At 40.7% G+C, this 17,756-nt stretch overlaps 1 protein-coding gene across 1 annotated transcript in view; it reads right to left on the minus strand.

Annotated features, from left to right (window-relative positions):
• Window positions 1-17,756, minus strand: part of MTCL1 (microtubule crosslinking factor 1) — a 100,754-nt gene that overhangs the window by 32,234 nt on the left and 50,764 nt on the right. The window contains exons 4-7 of the mRNA XM_010584830.1: window positions 13,825-15,150; window positions 12,715-12,870; window positions 4,504-4,626; window positions 1,446-1,676 (exon numbers count right to left, since the gene is read on the minus strand). Coding sequence (XP_010583132.1) covers window positions 1,446-1,676; window positions 4,504-4,626; window positions 12,715-12,870; window positions 13,825-15,150 — 1,836 coding nt within the window. The remainder of the gene's footprint in view (window positions 1-1,445; window positions 1,677-4,503; window positions 4,627-12,714; window positions 12,871-13,824; window positions 15,151-17,756) is intronic.

Consider the following 17,756-nt stretch of genomic DNA (forward strand, 5'->3'; position numbering starts at 1 on the left):
CTGCAAAATAGGAGATCTGTGCAGCTGAGAAGATGGGTATAATGTAGCATGCTGGATATAATCCATCACACATCCATGAAAAACTATTCAAGACACTGTTGTATTGTCTGATGAAGATATGGAGATCAGGAAGTATTCAAATCTATCACTTTATTCTCTCTAATGTGTTAGCAAAATACATGATCCCAATAATGACTGGAGGTGCATTGATTATAAATTAACCAGTCAAAAAATGCAAACAGTGAAAAAATGAAAGCTATTTTGATATTAGAAAATGAGCTAGTTTACATAAAAGCAAATTAGTACTGCTGAAGTAAAGTAGAAGCAAATTATTTCTAAATAGCTACTCATCTCTTGTTTCTGACTCATATTACTACAGCAGATGAAGGTAAAGATGTTCATCTACCCTTTATCTAAGAATACAAAACACTGCAGTATTCAACTTAAGCATACTCCTACCAGACCTGGAAGGTTACCTGTACTGCCAAATGCAGCAAACACTGAAAAACACTAGGTATCACTGAAAAACGTAAGTATCAGAAATACTGAGAAAAATTACTTAGTTGCCTTAGCAAATTGCTTCAGAATTGCATGAACCTGAAAAACAAATCTACTATTCTCAAGAATTTTGTATAAAATGTCAGAATGTGTAAACACTTTTTTAAACTTATTTTTTTCTTTAGGTAAGATTTCCAAAGCAAATGGTAATTCTGGATGTGCAACTCAACACAATTTAGCAGCACCTTTCTTCACGGTGCATGTTGGCTGGCAATCACACCCCTGCTGAGATGTGTCATCTTGGGGATTCCAGGTTGTTATGTACTTCTGAAATTCCTGATCTTAATTTAGTTGCTGCTTGGAAAATCGCCATGATGACTACTGGCATACTGCTGCTGACGGTGTTAGATGTGTGTATGGAGAAGATGAACAAACAAGAATGATTCACTGTAAGTTCCCACAAGAAGCTGTATAATTCTCCTGTCAACATGAAAACAGAGCTTCCCTCCATCTGTATTGCTGAAGGCTTTGTTAAGGAACACACTGTGCACACAATGAGAAAAATGACAGCACTCAACCCATCTAAACAGATTTGACTCCATCAGCTCGCTAACCTTTTTTTTCTTTCAAAAAATTATTCAGGAGTCCTATCTTTGAGACCTAATTAAATTTTCATTTACTATGAGAGAGTTTTTCAGGACCAGATGTTTGTACTAGTTAAGGGTTTAGATTTAAAGATGGGTGATCTGTAACATATCATGCAGAACATACTTTAGCACAAGCCAGCTTATGAAGAGGCTTAATGTTTAATTTGAATCCCCTTTAAATCTATGTGTAATTATAGAATTGCTGATGCCACAACATATTTAAAGTCTACACTTAAAGAAGGGACATCCCAGTACCCCACCGCTTGCAACTTCATTGGGTTAATAAGGTGGGACAGTTACCTCTAATACGTCCTCCCCTTCCTCCTCCATTCGCTTGCCTTGCCTCCAATGTTTCAGCAGCCACTTCAGTTTGACATACAAGAGAAAGGTGTCCTGCTTGAAATGCCTGAGTTCTTGCTGCAGCAGGCTTTTCTCCTGGTTCCAGGTCTTCTCTTCCAGTTTGTTCTGCAAAGTCAGGCTCTGCACTTCCAAGTCTTTCCTCCGCAAGGTCTGCATGTGCTCCTCCTCCAGCTTTAATGGAACAACAGACAGCATGTCAATGGGGTGGTGCCCTGGGGCGATCTTCAGGACTTGTACTTTGCTGGGTGAGACAAACTGAAATCTCTAATTTTCATCAGTAGTGACTAGCTATTGAGTTTGGCTCAATGAGTTCCTCAGCAGTTACGATGGTTGAGGAAATTAGAGGACAGTTGCTGATAAGCTTTTTTTAGATAACCATATCCAAATAACCTGCTGTGGAAGTGGACATTTACTTTTAAGATGCACGAGACCTCTGCTGCTGCTTCAATATTTTATACCACTCATATTTTCCTCCCCTTCTTGATTGTATTCCTGCAGTATGTTCCCAGCACAGCCACTACCCCAGACTGCTGCACACATCACACCGGCTAAATGCATTTGCAGCCATTCCTACAAGGTGGGACCACACCTGCCCTTCAGACAACCTGGAATATTAGCCTTGCCTCTTCCTTCCCCAGCCACAGACTGATCTGTTCCTCTGTGGCTACGTCTCCCTCTGCTTCTGGAAGGGCAACACGTCTGAAGGAACCACATCCAGTATCTTGGATACAACTACTGGTCCCTCATTTCTCACAGTTCATACTTGGAGGCATCTGAATGAACAGTTTCTCATTCCAATACAACTAGATCAGGGACACACGCAGAACTGAAGAGACAGGAATAGGTTGCAACTTGGTATTCAACATGTCTCAGTTTCAGTACTAGAAGCACCAAGAAAAGCTCATTCTTTGGAGCACATGCATAATTACATCTGTTTCAACACAAGGCCACCTGAAACATTATTCTTTAAACATGACTTCTCCCTCAATATGTCAAAATCAAACCATAGCATGACCTGTGCCCAATAGCACTTGTACAAGTTAATTGTACAACATCTCATATTCTGCATGCACGAGATAGTGTTTCCACTTCAACCAAGGTGCGGTTCACATTGATCAAAAAAAGACAGATGGAAAATGAGTACAGAGCCACTGCTTACAGATGCCGGTTTCTACTATTTTCCATTCTGCCAAACAACAGCCTCTCCCTTTGTTGACCAGCTCCACAGATGGTATCTATGAAAGCCACAGTACACTAGTGACCACAATGATCTAAACCATAAGAACATACCCTGCAACAAACAACATTCACACAGGAATGAAGAATACTTCAGAGATTCTTCTTCAGGAGCATGGACCCCCTAGCAATTAATACTGATAAGAAATGTATGCTTGATTTTCATGGCAACATTCAGATGCTTCTGACACGGGGTACTGGTCCATACTAGATGGTTTACTATGGACTTTCCTGCCCTTTAAATGATGTCCTCTGTTATAATGCAAATTTTCAGCATCTACGCTATAATGCCCTAAAAAGCTCCTGATTAAATTAAAGTTATTTACAGTAGTTGCTAACTTAGATGGGTTTAAAATGCAGCTTAAAAGTAGTCTGTGACAAAATTAGTTATAATGGCCCAAAAAACATACATGCAACTCCTAATAACATTCATGGAGATTGTACACTGCTAGCACACATCAATTTGATGTCATTAAACATTGCTAAAAATGAAATAATAAAAAGGTTTTTTTAAAAATTTTAATTTTTATAAGAAGAAACAACTATTGATTTTGTGTTGATGCAGTTCTTCCACCAGATGAAGTTATGGCTAAATACAGCAAAGATCTGAGTCATTTCCACCAGAAATCCTGGAAGATGATAAAAAAGGAACAATATCAACAGGACGGGATTTAACTTGGAAAAAATGAAGAATCCAGAAGATGCTATTATTATTCTATTTCTACTGGCTGTCAACATGAATAACTAGCTTTGATTTTGCTGCATTTTTCATTGTTTTTACAAGCTTTTATGATCTTAGTCCCCGTGGTCACAAATTCTTGCAGAAGACCCTGGTGGAAGTAGCTTCATAGAGTATTATGCTTTTTCAATGGAAAGCTATTGCAAAAGAAAAGAACTCTGAGGCAGGCATAGCTTCCAAAAAGCTTTCATGGCCAAGGCAACTAGGAAGGAAATCAATTTACTGGTTGCCTCTTCCATGAGAAAGCTCCTATGGAGATCAACTGGAAATTAAAGCTACTTATGTAAAAACAGAGAGATATCACTTGGGCATAATGATATTAGCTGGCACAAGGAAAAATGCTTTACACTATGCAACAATCATGCTGAATTTAGTCTATGAAGTAAATTTAAAAAGAAAACTTCAGTTAAGAGCCAAACAGTCTGCAAAAATTAGCAACAGATTTTTTTCACTCTAGGAGCTAGAGATCACAAAACTATTGACTAATCTATTCCAGCTTTCAAAAGAGCAGGGGGAGCCCATGTAACAAAATATGATTTATTCAGCAGTTATGAATAAGAGGGTTGGAAGCATGGGGTACTGAGAAATACAAAAAAGTCCTGATTCGTGTCTCAGATATGAGCGTGTAACAACTCCGCTGACTTCAGAGAAGTGTTGGATTTTCTTTGGGCTAGGAGGGGTCAGAGTAAGGCATAGAGCCAAAATGTGCTCCCAGAGACACCCTTCCCCAGCTCACAGAGAGCTGAAGGGGCTGATATAAATCCCCATCAGTATTTCATGTCTCTACCTCAACTTCCCCCATGCAGGGGAGGACAAAACTTCTCTCCACCAAGCAGAGAAGCCAGATTCAAAGCAGCAAAATAGGCTTGAGTTTACATTTCCCCAACTTCCAGATTCTTCATTTACTCAGATGAGGTCAAACAGGCACAGCCATCAGGATACAAGTTCCCATGGTCCTGACAAACAAGGTCCATGCCACATATCATGGTCATGCGTCACCCAGCAGGCGGGTTTTGTATTTACCTGGATAATCCTTTCTGTAAACTTTTCTTGCTCCTCTCGGTGAATTCTTGTCTCCTGCTCAAGCTGAGCCTGAAGCTCCTGTATCGATACATTCTGTACAGGTAAAACATGGGAATCCCTGAGCTGATCAGCAGGACAAAGTGATAGGTTTAGCAGAAAACGTGTCTCCGTGGTGTAAAACAAAGGAAAAAAGGAAAGAACTGCGGGACAGACATCTGCACAACTCACGGTTATCAATAGTTAAAACCAAAGCACAGTGTGCAAATATATAGGAATGCCCTAAAATATGTGTGGGAATTTCCTGTGTGGTTTCTTCTGAAAACTAAAGCTGCTATGCTGGTGTTACATGTTGGATATTCCCTTCGGGCCCCTGCTCTGGGTTTGCACTTGAGTAGCTGAGACAGCACACCATCATTGATATTTGTCACACGAGCTCCTATTTACAGGATTACATATTTGGTGGTGTATTTCTTTATGATAATAAAAGCTATAAAATTTTAACATCTCTGCAGAAGATGCACCTAATGCACCTATATTGAACCTAATTATTTATTCATTTGCAGCACTTCTGATTAGGCAGTTAATGGGATAACATTTATTAAACCACCTAAGCATATAAGGTCCCTTTCTTCAGATACAGGACAGCTCTCTGCACAAGTCGACTTCATTCTGTGAGTTCTACTCAAAATAATGACTCCACAAATGTCACGGTGATAAGCTGTGTGAGCCTGATATCTGACCAAAATGCTTAAGTATCTCCTCTTTCAGGTCCGACACTATTTTAATCTTAAGAATTTCAATTTTATGTTCTCATTAAGTTTGGCATCGCATCCACTTTATTTCTGAAAGTTACTTAATTCAAAAGAAAAGACCCAAGAAGGCAGAGTCAGATCTCATTATTTATACTATGTTAATTAATCTTGTGGCACTTACATTCCAGATCAGAACTTTCTATGCCCTTCATTTTGTGTCTCTCACATTGGAGCTAAAGCTGATTTGTCTGTACAACGATGATGCTCGGCCAGATGCCATCCTCTTCACATGTGTGACCATAGAAAACACTACAGCACCAAACTCCTACTTCCCAGAATAAAGACACATTTGAAGAAGGGATTGCTTCAGGCTTCAAAGCATAATGCCAAATTCTCTGCTGGCCAACGTCCAGTGCGCTCAAACCTCGGCAGCTGCAAGGATGCAATGCAGGTCGTGGGACCGCTCTCAGACGCTGCATTGCCATTTCTCCTCCGACAGCACCCCCGGCACCTGTCTCCTCCCCCCAGGCACTCCTCCCACCTCCAGAGAGCAAAACCAGCTGCGGCAGCCCTTGCTGGGACACTATTGGTTATTCAAAAAGTATTTGTCACTGGGTCAGACACTCCTCTCCTCCTCCAGGGAAAAAGAAGATAAGGCAGATGGAAGTATCCCATAAATGACCCGCTGGACCATACTCTGCCAAAAACCAAAAGTCACCCTACGTATACTTTCCGAGCCCTATCAGTTTCTTCTTTACTTGATTCACTTATTGACTTGTGCATGTCTGTTTTGTACCTGAGGAAAAGACACTTCCAGCCCTCTGAAAGGTACACATAAAGTGACCAAGAGAACACTATCTGTGCTGTTGATTTCATCTTATGCCTTAACGTCTCTGCAGACATTTTGTATTGCATAAAGCAAAAATTCGGTCTCACAAATAATTTGGAAAGAACTGCTTGCAATGGGATTTGCCAGTTTTGCACAATCATTTGTAAATCATCAGTTTAATTTTCTCATCCAATAAATGAAAAATTACTTTAATCAGAAATTTCTGCATTATTTTATTCTGATAAGGCTTCTTTAGGAATATGCCAAATAAGAACAAATCTACCTAGTTAATTCAGGTGTAATTTAAAAAAATGTGTGTTCCTTCTTTTTATGAATTCAAAATTGGCCAAAATCATGCAAAGTTGATCTGGCAAAAACAGATACAACATGGCAATGCTCTTCTGTTGGCAATAATCACTTAAGAAAGTCTTACGTGCCTCCAGAAATGGAAACTATGATTCATGTAAAAATACATACATTGTCAATTTAAAATACATAGGAAACATAACTGATCTTAATATGACTCTCCTTACAGTCATACAACTACATATTTAGATAATTAGAAATATTATTGGTCTTGGGATTCCTGGAACTGGAAGCTGAATCAGAGCAGCAGGAAGGCAAGGTTTGAATTTTTCACTATTCACTTCACACTTGTGTTTTCCAGTGAACAATGATTTGCTAAAAGATCATTTCTTCTACTTTAGACTAGTATTAACTGGAATCACATACTTACGTATATACTGACACCACCTTATGTATGCAAAATTAGGGCAACAAAATTATAAACTCATGCAATTTTTTGATAAACATGTAGCCCATGCAAAGCCAAGTTTCAGGAAACTTGGGTGCTGGGATTATGTGATAACTGTTGGAATTACTAGGAAGAGATTAAACACAGCATAAAGGCAGATAGACTACTACATGCACACTAGACAGTGCAAATATTTTTTACAATTGCTTTGCCTCTTTAACGATGGTAGATTTTTATAAGCAGCAAAGTAAACGTGTTGAAAAGCAGTTAATGCATGAATGCAGATCTGCACACCTTTTGCCTTCCAGTGCAACCTGAGGACTCTTCATAGTCCATAATTTCATATAACGTCATTTCTACCAGAAGCATTGGGATTAGTACTGCTGAAATCAAGGGAGATAAGGCTGCTTAAGTGCCTAATCGGTTGCTGCTAAACATTTGGATCGTGAACAAACAAGGTGTAGAAATGTATCATGTGATATTTGTATATACAGTTCAGGTACCTAGCATTGCATTGATGGATGTCTATATGTTTATATTTGGATATCAGGCCCCTATCATATAAACAGCAGGGTGTAGCCTGTGGCACAACTGTGGTTTTGTTTTGTTTTGGAAAACAACACTCTACAAAATGGACACAAAAGTTGATAACCTGTTAATTTCCATTCTTTGTCTCCTTTGTTCTCATTAACGAACATGCTACACAAAGAATGGAAAACACCCCAAATGTGACAGCCACCACACAATGTACTGACACCACAGAAACAGACACAAACTCACTACAGCAAGACATACAAACACACTATAATGGGAACTACAGGCTAGTGCTACTCCATCACAGAGCTGCAGAAGCAGCTGCACTTCATCCACAGCTCGACACCAATTGACAATTTCCCATGAATCCCAATAATTGCATTTCCAGACCCACTTCCACTCCCATCCTCTTGGACAGGCAGTGCCAAATCCTTCTACTGAGTCCTTTTCTCTCACCTGTTATCACTCCAGAACAAGCTAATCCACGCTGATGTCTTTACCTCAAGAGGATGTTCAGAGAAAAGTCATCCACACTTTGGGGGCTTCACCACCACTCCCTCATTGCACCAACCCCTTTCTGCCCCTCTCAGCGTGTTGAAGGCTTTCCAGGTTACTTTCTAGCTTATACAATCCAATATTTCTGCCATGACTTGTTTTAACAGTATTGTCATGCACCATGAGGTATGTCTGGGTTTTACTTGCCTGTCTTCTCCATTTTACCATAGCTAATTGCAATCTCAATTTGCCTGCAAACTTTATCAGTTTATATGCAACAACTGTGAACATCAAATTTCACAGAATCTTTGTTTTTAGCCTTTTTTTTTTTCCCAGAAGGGATGGAGCAAAATAAGGCCTGAGGAGGCAGGGTAGAAAGATGCTTTCCAGCATTTGTGTGCAATTCCAGGAAGCCAAAAGATGAACATTTATTCTGCTCACCTAACGCTTTGTTATAACACTTTGAAATTTGGACCTTACATTTGACCACGCAGTCTAAAAACTGCTACTTTTTCACACATGACGGCTGACCATTGCATGCATACAATCAACCAGACTGGATAGGAACTTCCAGTGCCTTTTGTATTACCTTTTACATTCAATACACATCTACTGAATTCTCAGAGGCTGCTTCTGAAGATGTACTCTTCTCCTCACCCCTTAAAAATAAATTACATATATTCCATTTGCTAGTGTACAATAGGCAGTTGTGTGATTATTTGTCTGTGCTTATATGGAGAGTCTCTGATTTTGGGAAAATACAGAACAGTTTGCTCCAAGTCTTTAAAAATCCATCTCGTATGGATATTACACAAAGTCTCACTGAGCTCAGTTAGGACTGGGATATCCAGATTTACATCATAAAGGGTCTTTTAAGCCATTATATTGCCAACCTTTAAGGAATCTTGCATAGCAAGAAAGAATACAATTCATCAAAGAAGTAAATTATTCTTGCTGGGAAGGAATATGTCAGCACCAGTCTGTCTCTTCTTTCCACAACTTTGCATTGGAGGAATAGTGGACACTACGAGACACAGCCTTCTATGTGGTCCTCATTTGTTGGGGTTTTTTGTTTTTTGTTTTTTTTTTTTTTTTTTTTTTTTCAGAAGAAAGAAAAGTCACAATGTATAAAACATCCACTGTTTCCTTTCTGGGAAAACAAAATCTTAAATCAGGGCAAGAGAAAAGGATGTGTAAATTTTCAGCGCATGGCTGGGAGCTGCTGCAAAAGCCACCCACCTGAAAAGCTCTCACATGGAATTATGAAAATTGCAGAGAAGGAGCACAGACACTCCAAAACCAGCTAAAAATATAACATCCAAAATACAGACCAAATTTCTCCTCATATGTCCAAAATGGATCCATACAGAAGTTTTGATTCAAAGCAGGTGGTAAAGTGACTTACCTAACTTGCACATCACTGGATCTGGTTGGTCCACACTTAACCCAGGTATTAACTTAGAGTAATAAAGATGTTTTATGTTTCTTATGGGCATGATAAGTAAGGAAAATGGATAAACAGAAGAATGGCCTAGAAGAAATTATTCTTCAGTGTGAGCTCTTCCTACTTTATTACTAGACCTTGTGGAAGACTTGCTTTTTAAGACATGCTCTCACCTTCTTCAGCCTATCTGCTTTTATTTTAATTCTCTGGTGACAACTTGTTCCTTTTAAGTGAATTCACTTCAGTGGTTCTTTTTCCATAACCTGGGAGTGTCAGAGATTTTGTGGCATTTTTCTACATAGAAACAAATGTGTAAGTCTTTAAAAGCCATGTATAAAAATAATCCAAATCTGAAATGCAAAGATGAGTGCTTTTGCCTTTGGTGATATATACTTACTCAGGTAAGGGCAGAACTGATACCCCTGAAGGAACAATCAGAGTTAGCAGATACAGCTCTATTTTAGAGCATCAGGTATCAAATACTGCAACAAACTATATTTGATCATTTGAAAGAGTGAAATTTTTCTTCTCCAGAATGTCTTCTTGTTTCTGAATAAACAGGACAAGACTGCTTAAGGAAGCTGTCTTTTGTTTATGGATATTCCATTGGCAAAAAGGGTAAAATTCACCAGATGAACTGGTTCCCATTTGTGGCCATAGTAATCCTTTGATTTGTGCCAGGCGTTTGCTCCATGAAGCATTGTGTTACCTTTTTTACTTTCTCCATGTCTTTTAGTCAGGGCAATTCTCACTTGTTCACTAGCTTTTTCTTTGGATGGTAAAGAATTATTTTCCCCCTCCCACCATAACCAGGCTCTGCTAAAATCATGAATAATGGATCGAACATCCACCCCAATGGGCTCCAACCTCCCGCAACAGCATCTGAATGGCTTGTTTCAGCAAGAAAACAAAGCCCTGCTCTTAAGGCAATTTCAAGATACAATTTCCCTGGGACTGTGACTCTAACCCACCTCTTTAACATGCAAATACATTCTAATAATACTGTTGCACTAACAACTGCAGTGCAAAACCCAAACAAAGGCAGATGTTTACAGTTAGGCTACGAGGTAGTTTCAAGCATAAGTCAGTCTGCATTTATTGTACTCAATCAAACAATTAGGCTCCCACAATGCTCATTTGTAAAAATAGGAGAAACAGCTAAATGGAAACTGCTCAGCATTGCTTGGGAAAATTTTCATTTAAAATCCAGCTTGGAAAAAATGAATTTAGAAAAATGGGTTTGCTTACTTAAAAAGAAAACATTTGCCTCACTGAAATGAAATGTCTTGTTCTCATGCTGAAAGTCCATATGGAGTAAGAAGATCATCAGTCAGTGTTATCCACTGGCCAGTGCATATATTTTCACTTCATAAGCTAAAGCAGATAACGGCTCACGTGTAGCCATCTCTGCTGTGGGCATTGAAAGGTTTGAGTCTCCATCAGAAATTTCTGTGATAATAAAAACAACCCTTTGGTATTTGAATAATATTTTTTCCTGCTCATTCATCCAGTACAAAAAATTGGTAGTTTTTGCTAGTGCAGTGTATGAAATTAAAAAAGAAAAGATTAAAAATGATACCATACAAAATTATTTGGAGAAATCTTCTGCTTCACTTGGGTTTGACTATTACAGATTATAAGATTTCAATTGGCTGCCCACCCCACTGAAAAGTTTCAGAGTAAAGCAGTGCAATACTCTTTGTTGCTTAAGTAAACCTGACTGAAACAAACACCTTAACCTTCAACATTTTCTCAAGTTAAGCCATTTGAGCCCCAGCCTTGCTCATCTTTTGAGCACACCTGGACCTAAGCTGGCTATTCCCTACCTTTGATTATAATGACTGACTTGTTCCTTGTCAGGCTATGGTGTGAAAACCACCCATCCTCTGTTTAAACACAGCTTGCTGTACACAGTTTACACATCATCCCATTCTGGGAGAGGGAAGAAAGATATTGTGCCAAAATTACCCAAATCCCTAATTTTAACAGAGGGCTCACATACAGGGCTTAATATAATAATGAGGCTGATCTAAGATAAGGGGGAATTAATAAAGATGATGGAATTGAAACAGAAATATTGTAAATGTTTGCTGTGGTCATTTTCTGACCTAAGCTACCATAACTATTCACCAATACAATTGCAAAAGGATCCATACTGAATGCCAAGGTTTCTCTACCTCATCAGCCCATTTCACAGCTGAGGAGGAAAGACTTTACCTTTCAGTGAGAGACTTACGGTGTCCTGGGTTTATCAGATATCCTTCCTGAGGTTTATTATCACTGGTAAAAGTGAAAAGTTGGAAGAGAAGCTGCTGAACAAATTAATTATTCTAATACTACCAAAACTCTGCACTGTCAGGATAATTTAAAACAAACAAAACAAAACTAGCAATGAATTACCTGTTTTAAGATGAAGGGCCACTCTCCCTTTGATATTCAATACAGCTTTGTGCTGCTTGACTACCAGCGCCCTGAAGCTTTTTCTTCCTACCCCTATTTTCTAGTGCTTGTTATCACTTACTTACAAACCCATCTGTCCCAGCCAGCATTCTCCTTTTCCCAGACTCAATTAGGGGTTTCAGATATACTAAGGCCTCTGCCTATGTCTTTAGAATTAAAAACACATTAAAACTCAGCCATCACTAGAAGCTACTCTAACCACCACGGTTTCAAGGTGGATTTGGCTTCCCAGTGGCCAGCAGAAAAGTTTTTCAATGCTCCAAGCTCACCTTTATGAAGACAGATTAGAAATTGTTTTCTTCAGGACCAGCTGTAGTGTCTGGACATCCTAGGCTCATGAGAAAGCAGCTATGGAGATGTTTACTGAGGCAGATATGGCCTCTGCGTAGATGAAGTTTTAAATAAAAACTGATTGATGTTTTTGACGAATGAAAAGTACTCAACAACCCAAACAATGGAGAATTCAGCTTTAAATTTAAAAGTTTTTTTGGAAGCTGCAGGGTGCTGTGTTCCCTGTTGAGAATCACCATGCACACCAGCATCAAACCCTCTCCTGTGCAGACTACTACCAGGCAAAATGCAAAGCAATCTCTGCCTGTAGACTTTCCAGATTTAAAATATCCGGCAAGGTGAAACCTGGAAGCATGACCTCACATCAGGGATTACAACCTCTTCCAGAGATCTTTCATTTCTATACTCAATTGTAGTGGGTTCCTGAGCCATATTTTCCCACTTAGCAAAGCTACTGGGAGCAGGCTGATGAGTCCAAAGTCAGGACCAATTTGCTTCTCTGAAACCACAAGGGTAAAAAGAGGGCAACCACAAATTTCATAACAGGGATGCTGTGTTTGGTCCAATTCACTCCCCCAACTCCTGGCTTCTGTTACTCATCTCCTGGCTAAGGCAGCAGGAGGCAGTGAGTAAGAGGGGCTGCTTTGCTGACCTCTAGACTGAAACAGCCCTTGTCTCCTGGCCTGTAGAGTTTAATGTCTCCATCAGCTCTGCGGTGTGGGTCGGTGGTGGCTCGCTGGTGGTGAATCTCTTGCTCCTCTCCACGATCTTGTTTGAGCTGCCACTCCATCTGATCCCTCAGTTTGGACTGTTAGGTGCATGGGCAGTTTTATAACAAAAAAACAAAAGGACAGGAAGGAATAAAGAAAACAAAAATGGGTAAGGTAGACGACTGAAAAACTACAAGACAAAGAAAAGCGTGAACAGAAAAACCAACTTAAATACAGTGGCATAAGAAAGTGAAGAGAACAAAACCAAAATGAGGATGAGCAAAATGATGGGCTGAAACATCTGAAAAGCAAAAAAGAGAAAGAGAGGAAAAAAGAATGCAAACACTGGTTATGAGGCGCATGCAATGAGGATGCATGAGTCAAACCAACAGCAAGCATACAAGTCATGAAGGATACCAGGACACAAGGCTCTTCCTTCCTTACTTGTGCTGTGCAGAAAAGCCATATCCAGTGTGGCAGTTGTGGCAGTTTAGACATGCGCCCATGGGCAACTCTTTAGGCAAGGCAGTCCTTCGCTGGCTACAGAGCTTCTCACTCGCTGCTCGGTTAGGGGAGTGAGCTGTAAGCAGGCTTTTCAAAACACATCACTTAAAAAAATGCATTCGGTTGGGTTCTTTTGTCAAGGCTTTTGAGAACACACCTGACCCTTTTACAAGAGAGCATAATAAAGACCTCCTCACATTTCTGAGCAAGGCTGCTAATTTACATTCATCAGAGTGTTTTGTTTTTTTTTAATTAATCTCCTCTTTCACAGGGGAACACTGCTGTTACAGACAAAAAGAAGACAGATCTCTATAGCACCAGTGAATTAGCCTTTTTGCCATGAGGAACCGCCTCTGAATCAAAGGAGTTGTGCAAACAAATAAAAGAAAAAAAACCTATAAAGTGTTTGTTTAACATTACACACTTTAATACATTGCGGATCTGAAATCATAACAAAGCAGCTGTGAGGAAAATTAGCTATAGGGTAGCAATGCCAGAAAGAAAGAGAAACGATAAACAGAAAGAAGGCAAACAAGGGACGAACCTACCTGAAAGTCTGTAATTAACTCCTTCCCCAGGTTACCAATTGGAGAGTCTCGGGACATGGACGTCATTGTGGACAGGAAACTGGAAGACTCTGTGAGATGGGGAAGAGGGGAGAGGTCCTCCATCTGCTCCTTAAGGCCCTCTCCAATGTGATCAACCTTCTCCAGGAATGTCTGCAGCTCCTTCCGGAAAGCTTTCATCCTGGAGTTGACAGTGTCTAGAAGCTCCGGTTCATGCTTATCTTCTCCCCTTTCCTCACCACTTCTGAAATCCTGCTCGGTGGATGGGCTGCTGGTTACATGCACCTTCGCGTCATAAATCAAGCTGTCTGTATCAGTGATAAGGCGATCCACGGTCCTTTCGAGCCGCTCAGCCTCACGTTTGATGTTAATTAAAGTCTCAGTGTCCTCTTCCACTCTCATGAGTTCAGCAGAGCACAGGTCACTGACTTCCGAAGGCTTCCCACTCCCAAAACCCGACGTCTTCTCATAAACTTCTTCGGAGTCACTCTCGCCCCCAATGGGCCCCTCTCTCTTCGGCTGGGGCGGGCGACCCTCTTCGCTGTCACTCTCTTTCTTCCCGGCATCACTGTCAGCATCGCTGTCCCTGGGGCTGGAAGTGCGCAGGCCCAGGTGAGAGGCAAGATCATAACGCTGGACATTGGACATCAGGACCCTGTTCTCATACTGGAGCTTCATCACTTTCCCACTCAGCTCGTTGATTTGCAACCTGGCTGACTTCAGCTCCTCTTGCAAGGTCCCACCGCAGTTGGATGCCATGTCATCCAACCAGCCCGGCTCCTGGCCCGGCTCAAACTTGAATTTGTTCAGCTCGTTCGTTAGCTGCTTGTTGTGATCCTCGATTTCAGAGATTGACCGTCTCAGCAGCTCTGCTTCCTCTTCCACAAACTGCAGGTGCCGGCGCAGTTCCATGGCCGACTCCACGGAGTCACCATAGGGCGAGGTAGGAATGCTTGAAATGTGGTCCCTGCTGAGACATTCTTTTTCATACTGGCACCTCATATCCTCCATCTCAGCTTTAATCCCCCTGTTCTCCACCTCCAGTTCCACTATTTTTCTGCCCAGTATGTTGGCTTCCTCCTCTACCAGCTTCAGACGAAGCTTCAGCTCGGCCTCCCTGGTGCTGGGCGGGCCCCCTGCCTCCCCAGTAGGCAGGGGACTGTCCACATCTCCATAGATGGACTTGTACTTCTGGAGCTCCTGCTCCAGTTCATCCTTCTCCTTCCCCAGTTTGGCCATCTTCTTACGCATCAGCGCTGCCTCCTCTTTGGCAAACTGGAGCTGGCACTTCAAATCAGCACTGTCCTCCTGCCAAGAATAATCACACCCCCCCCCCCCCCCCCAAGATTATATTATAATAGAAGCACAATCTGTAGCTTATTTTCCAAAACCTCCATGTCCCCACCCTCTGAGCTGTATCTGTTAGGTATGCAAACAATACACAGACAAAGCTGCGCAAACCACACAGCTGACACATTTCATGGCTTGGTTCTGGTTAAATTGGCAAAGCAGCTTGACCAGGGTTAAAGAGGGGAAAAAAAAAATCAAGTGGGCCTGTGCAAGTGTTCAGTGATGCAAGAATACCAGCATAATGGTTAGTTTTTCTCAAATACTGAGCTAATTTTGTGGAAAATCATGACTTAAATGAAAAGGCTCCATGATTTGTTGGCATTTTCTGTTCCATTTATGTTTAATGTTACATTTGCTCCTTTTTAGCATCACAAAGCAAAGACTACTCAGATGAATTTGCTCATTGTAATCCCAAATCTCAGGCTCCGTCAGCTACAAAGCACAAAAAAAGTGTGCTAAGCTGCATGGTTGCCTTGCAGAGTTTAATTACTCTGATCTCTGTGAAATAGCCAGAGTGCCTAACTTGCTTTCTGAATAGGAAGCACACTGTTGCCTCTGCTGCTGTTATTATTAGGATGGACCAGATTGTGATCACTGTTTCTGGTATGGACAATTGTTCACAAGGGAGATCGGTGAAAACATGTGAAAAAGGAAAGAAAAATTCATTAAATCATGGTTACATCCAAATCTGGCCCGTGTGAAAACTTGCATTTTTCAGGAAGCACTATGGTATTAAATGAGAGTTTTAATTTTTTGTGTGTGTTGAGCATTTTAAAGCACTGCATCTCAACTCAAACAAAAAACTCCAGCGTCTGTTGTGCTGAAATAAGAGACAAGGTTAAGTAAATTCTAAGCCGATGAACAATTTCTTTGCTTGAATCTCTTTCATGAATTGTCATGGAGATACAGGCACTTGGCCTTGTAAGAGACACATTTATCAGCATTAGCAGTATAATGGAAGCCAGGCTTTGAAAGATGATCTCTTGAGACAGCAGATTTCATCATTGTTGGTAGGCCATGTGGACATATGTGCAATTATCTATGGAAACTTCATTTCAGCCTCCGGAGCACTGTTATCTTTCACAACCATCATTTTGTTATAATTCCTAATAATGGCAACCAAATCCAGAAGAAAACATGACTGACTTTAATTGTTCACCAGATCAGGCTATTAGAAAAAACAAAAGATTTACACAACTAATTATGGCTCAGCAATCTGAGGAAATGAATTAATTTCTAAAGCACATATCCTTGCACATTGGTAACAGTGTCTTTTATGTTACCTAGATTAATTTCACCCCATTCTATTTAGATATATACTAATTATATCTTAATTTCAGCTATTAATAACTAAGCAGCCACAAAAGTAATTGGTTTTATACTTCTGAACTCAAGTCATCTTTCTTACTGATTCTGCTTGGCACAGGTTGGGACTTTAAAATACTAAATAGTAAAAAAGTTATCTTAAATGTTAATAGAGGTCAACAATAGTCAAAGTTTCTGTTAATATATGATTTTCAGTGATAACCAGAAGTTAAACACAACTGCATTCAGTTGATCAGTTGACTGACTAAAATTGGTCATCATGTTTCTAGTACCAGAAATGTGAGTTTTCTATGAATACAATCGAGATGCATATAATTGATTAAAAGCAGAGCCTCTAGAAGATGGGCTTTCTTTCATCTCTATCATCTCACACCCCCCCACCCCCACCTCTTTTTCACACATATTATTTGCAAATTGCTTTTCTCTTTATAACTCGAAACTGCAAATTAAGTATCAGATTAAAACCTGGCAGAACTCCACTGCAGTCACTCTGAATTTTGGTTGCTCTGGCTGGATAAGGCTGTATGATTAAAGCATCATCTTTGGTCAGGGCTGCACAATACATTACCTCTGGTTTTCCCATCATTGAGAATCAGTTTATCCCCGCAGCTGTAGGTTTTGCTTTTAGGGAAATACAAAGATCACAAGGAAAGTTACAGCCAGACCAGTGCTGCATGTCAGGTGGGGTGATTACTCCAGTTTATTTATTTATCTGTTAATATCTTGGAAACAATCACATCTGACATTTTCCTTATTCTGTCTTTGTAATCCAGCATTCTTCCCTGTGCTTCTTGTCTGCCTTTGGCTGCGAGCGCCCAGCCATGAGTGGCACTAGCTGGCCCCTCGCACCTCCCTGGCTGCAGGCAGCTGGACCGATGCCTGTGGGGAAGGGCCAGCCTGCCCATACCCGTCTGCCCCAGCTGGGAGCACGAGGGGCCATCTCGTCCTCCCTGGGACTCAGAGGGGGCTCCAGCCTGACACCCGCTGCATTTCAAACAACATAAATAACAGTCACCGAGTCACACGTGGGACAACACACTCAGCATTTTGAAGCTTTCGAAGAAAAGGGAAGGGCTTTGATGGGTTTGGGGTCAGGGTCCCAATGTTTTTGCTTGGCATCACTGCATGACTCAATGCGTCTGCGGAGTTAGCACGTTATTATAGCAGGACAAACCCACTATTAACTTCTTATAGTGGCATTACTTTATTGCTAGGTTTTGTCTATGAAAAAAAAGAAT

This window comes from Haliaeetus leucocephalus, unplaced genomic scaffold, assembly GCF_000737465.1.
Source record: "Haliaeetus leucocephalus isolate CR32 unplaced genomic scaffold, Haliaeetus_leucocephalus-4.0 Scaffold1007, whole genome shotgun sequence".
Classification (NCBI taxonomy): Eukaryota; Metazoa; Chordata; class Aves; order Accipitriformes; family Accipitridae; genus Haliaeetus; species Haliaeetus leucocephalus.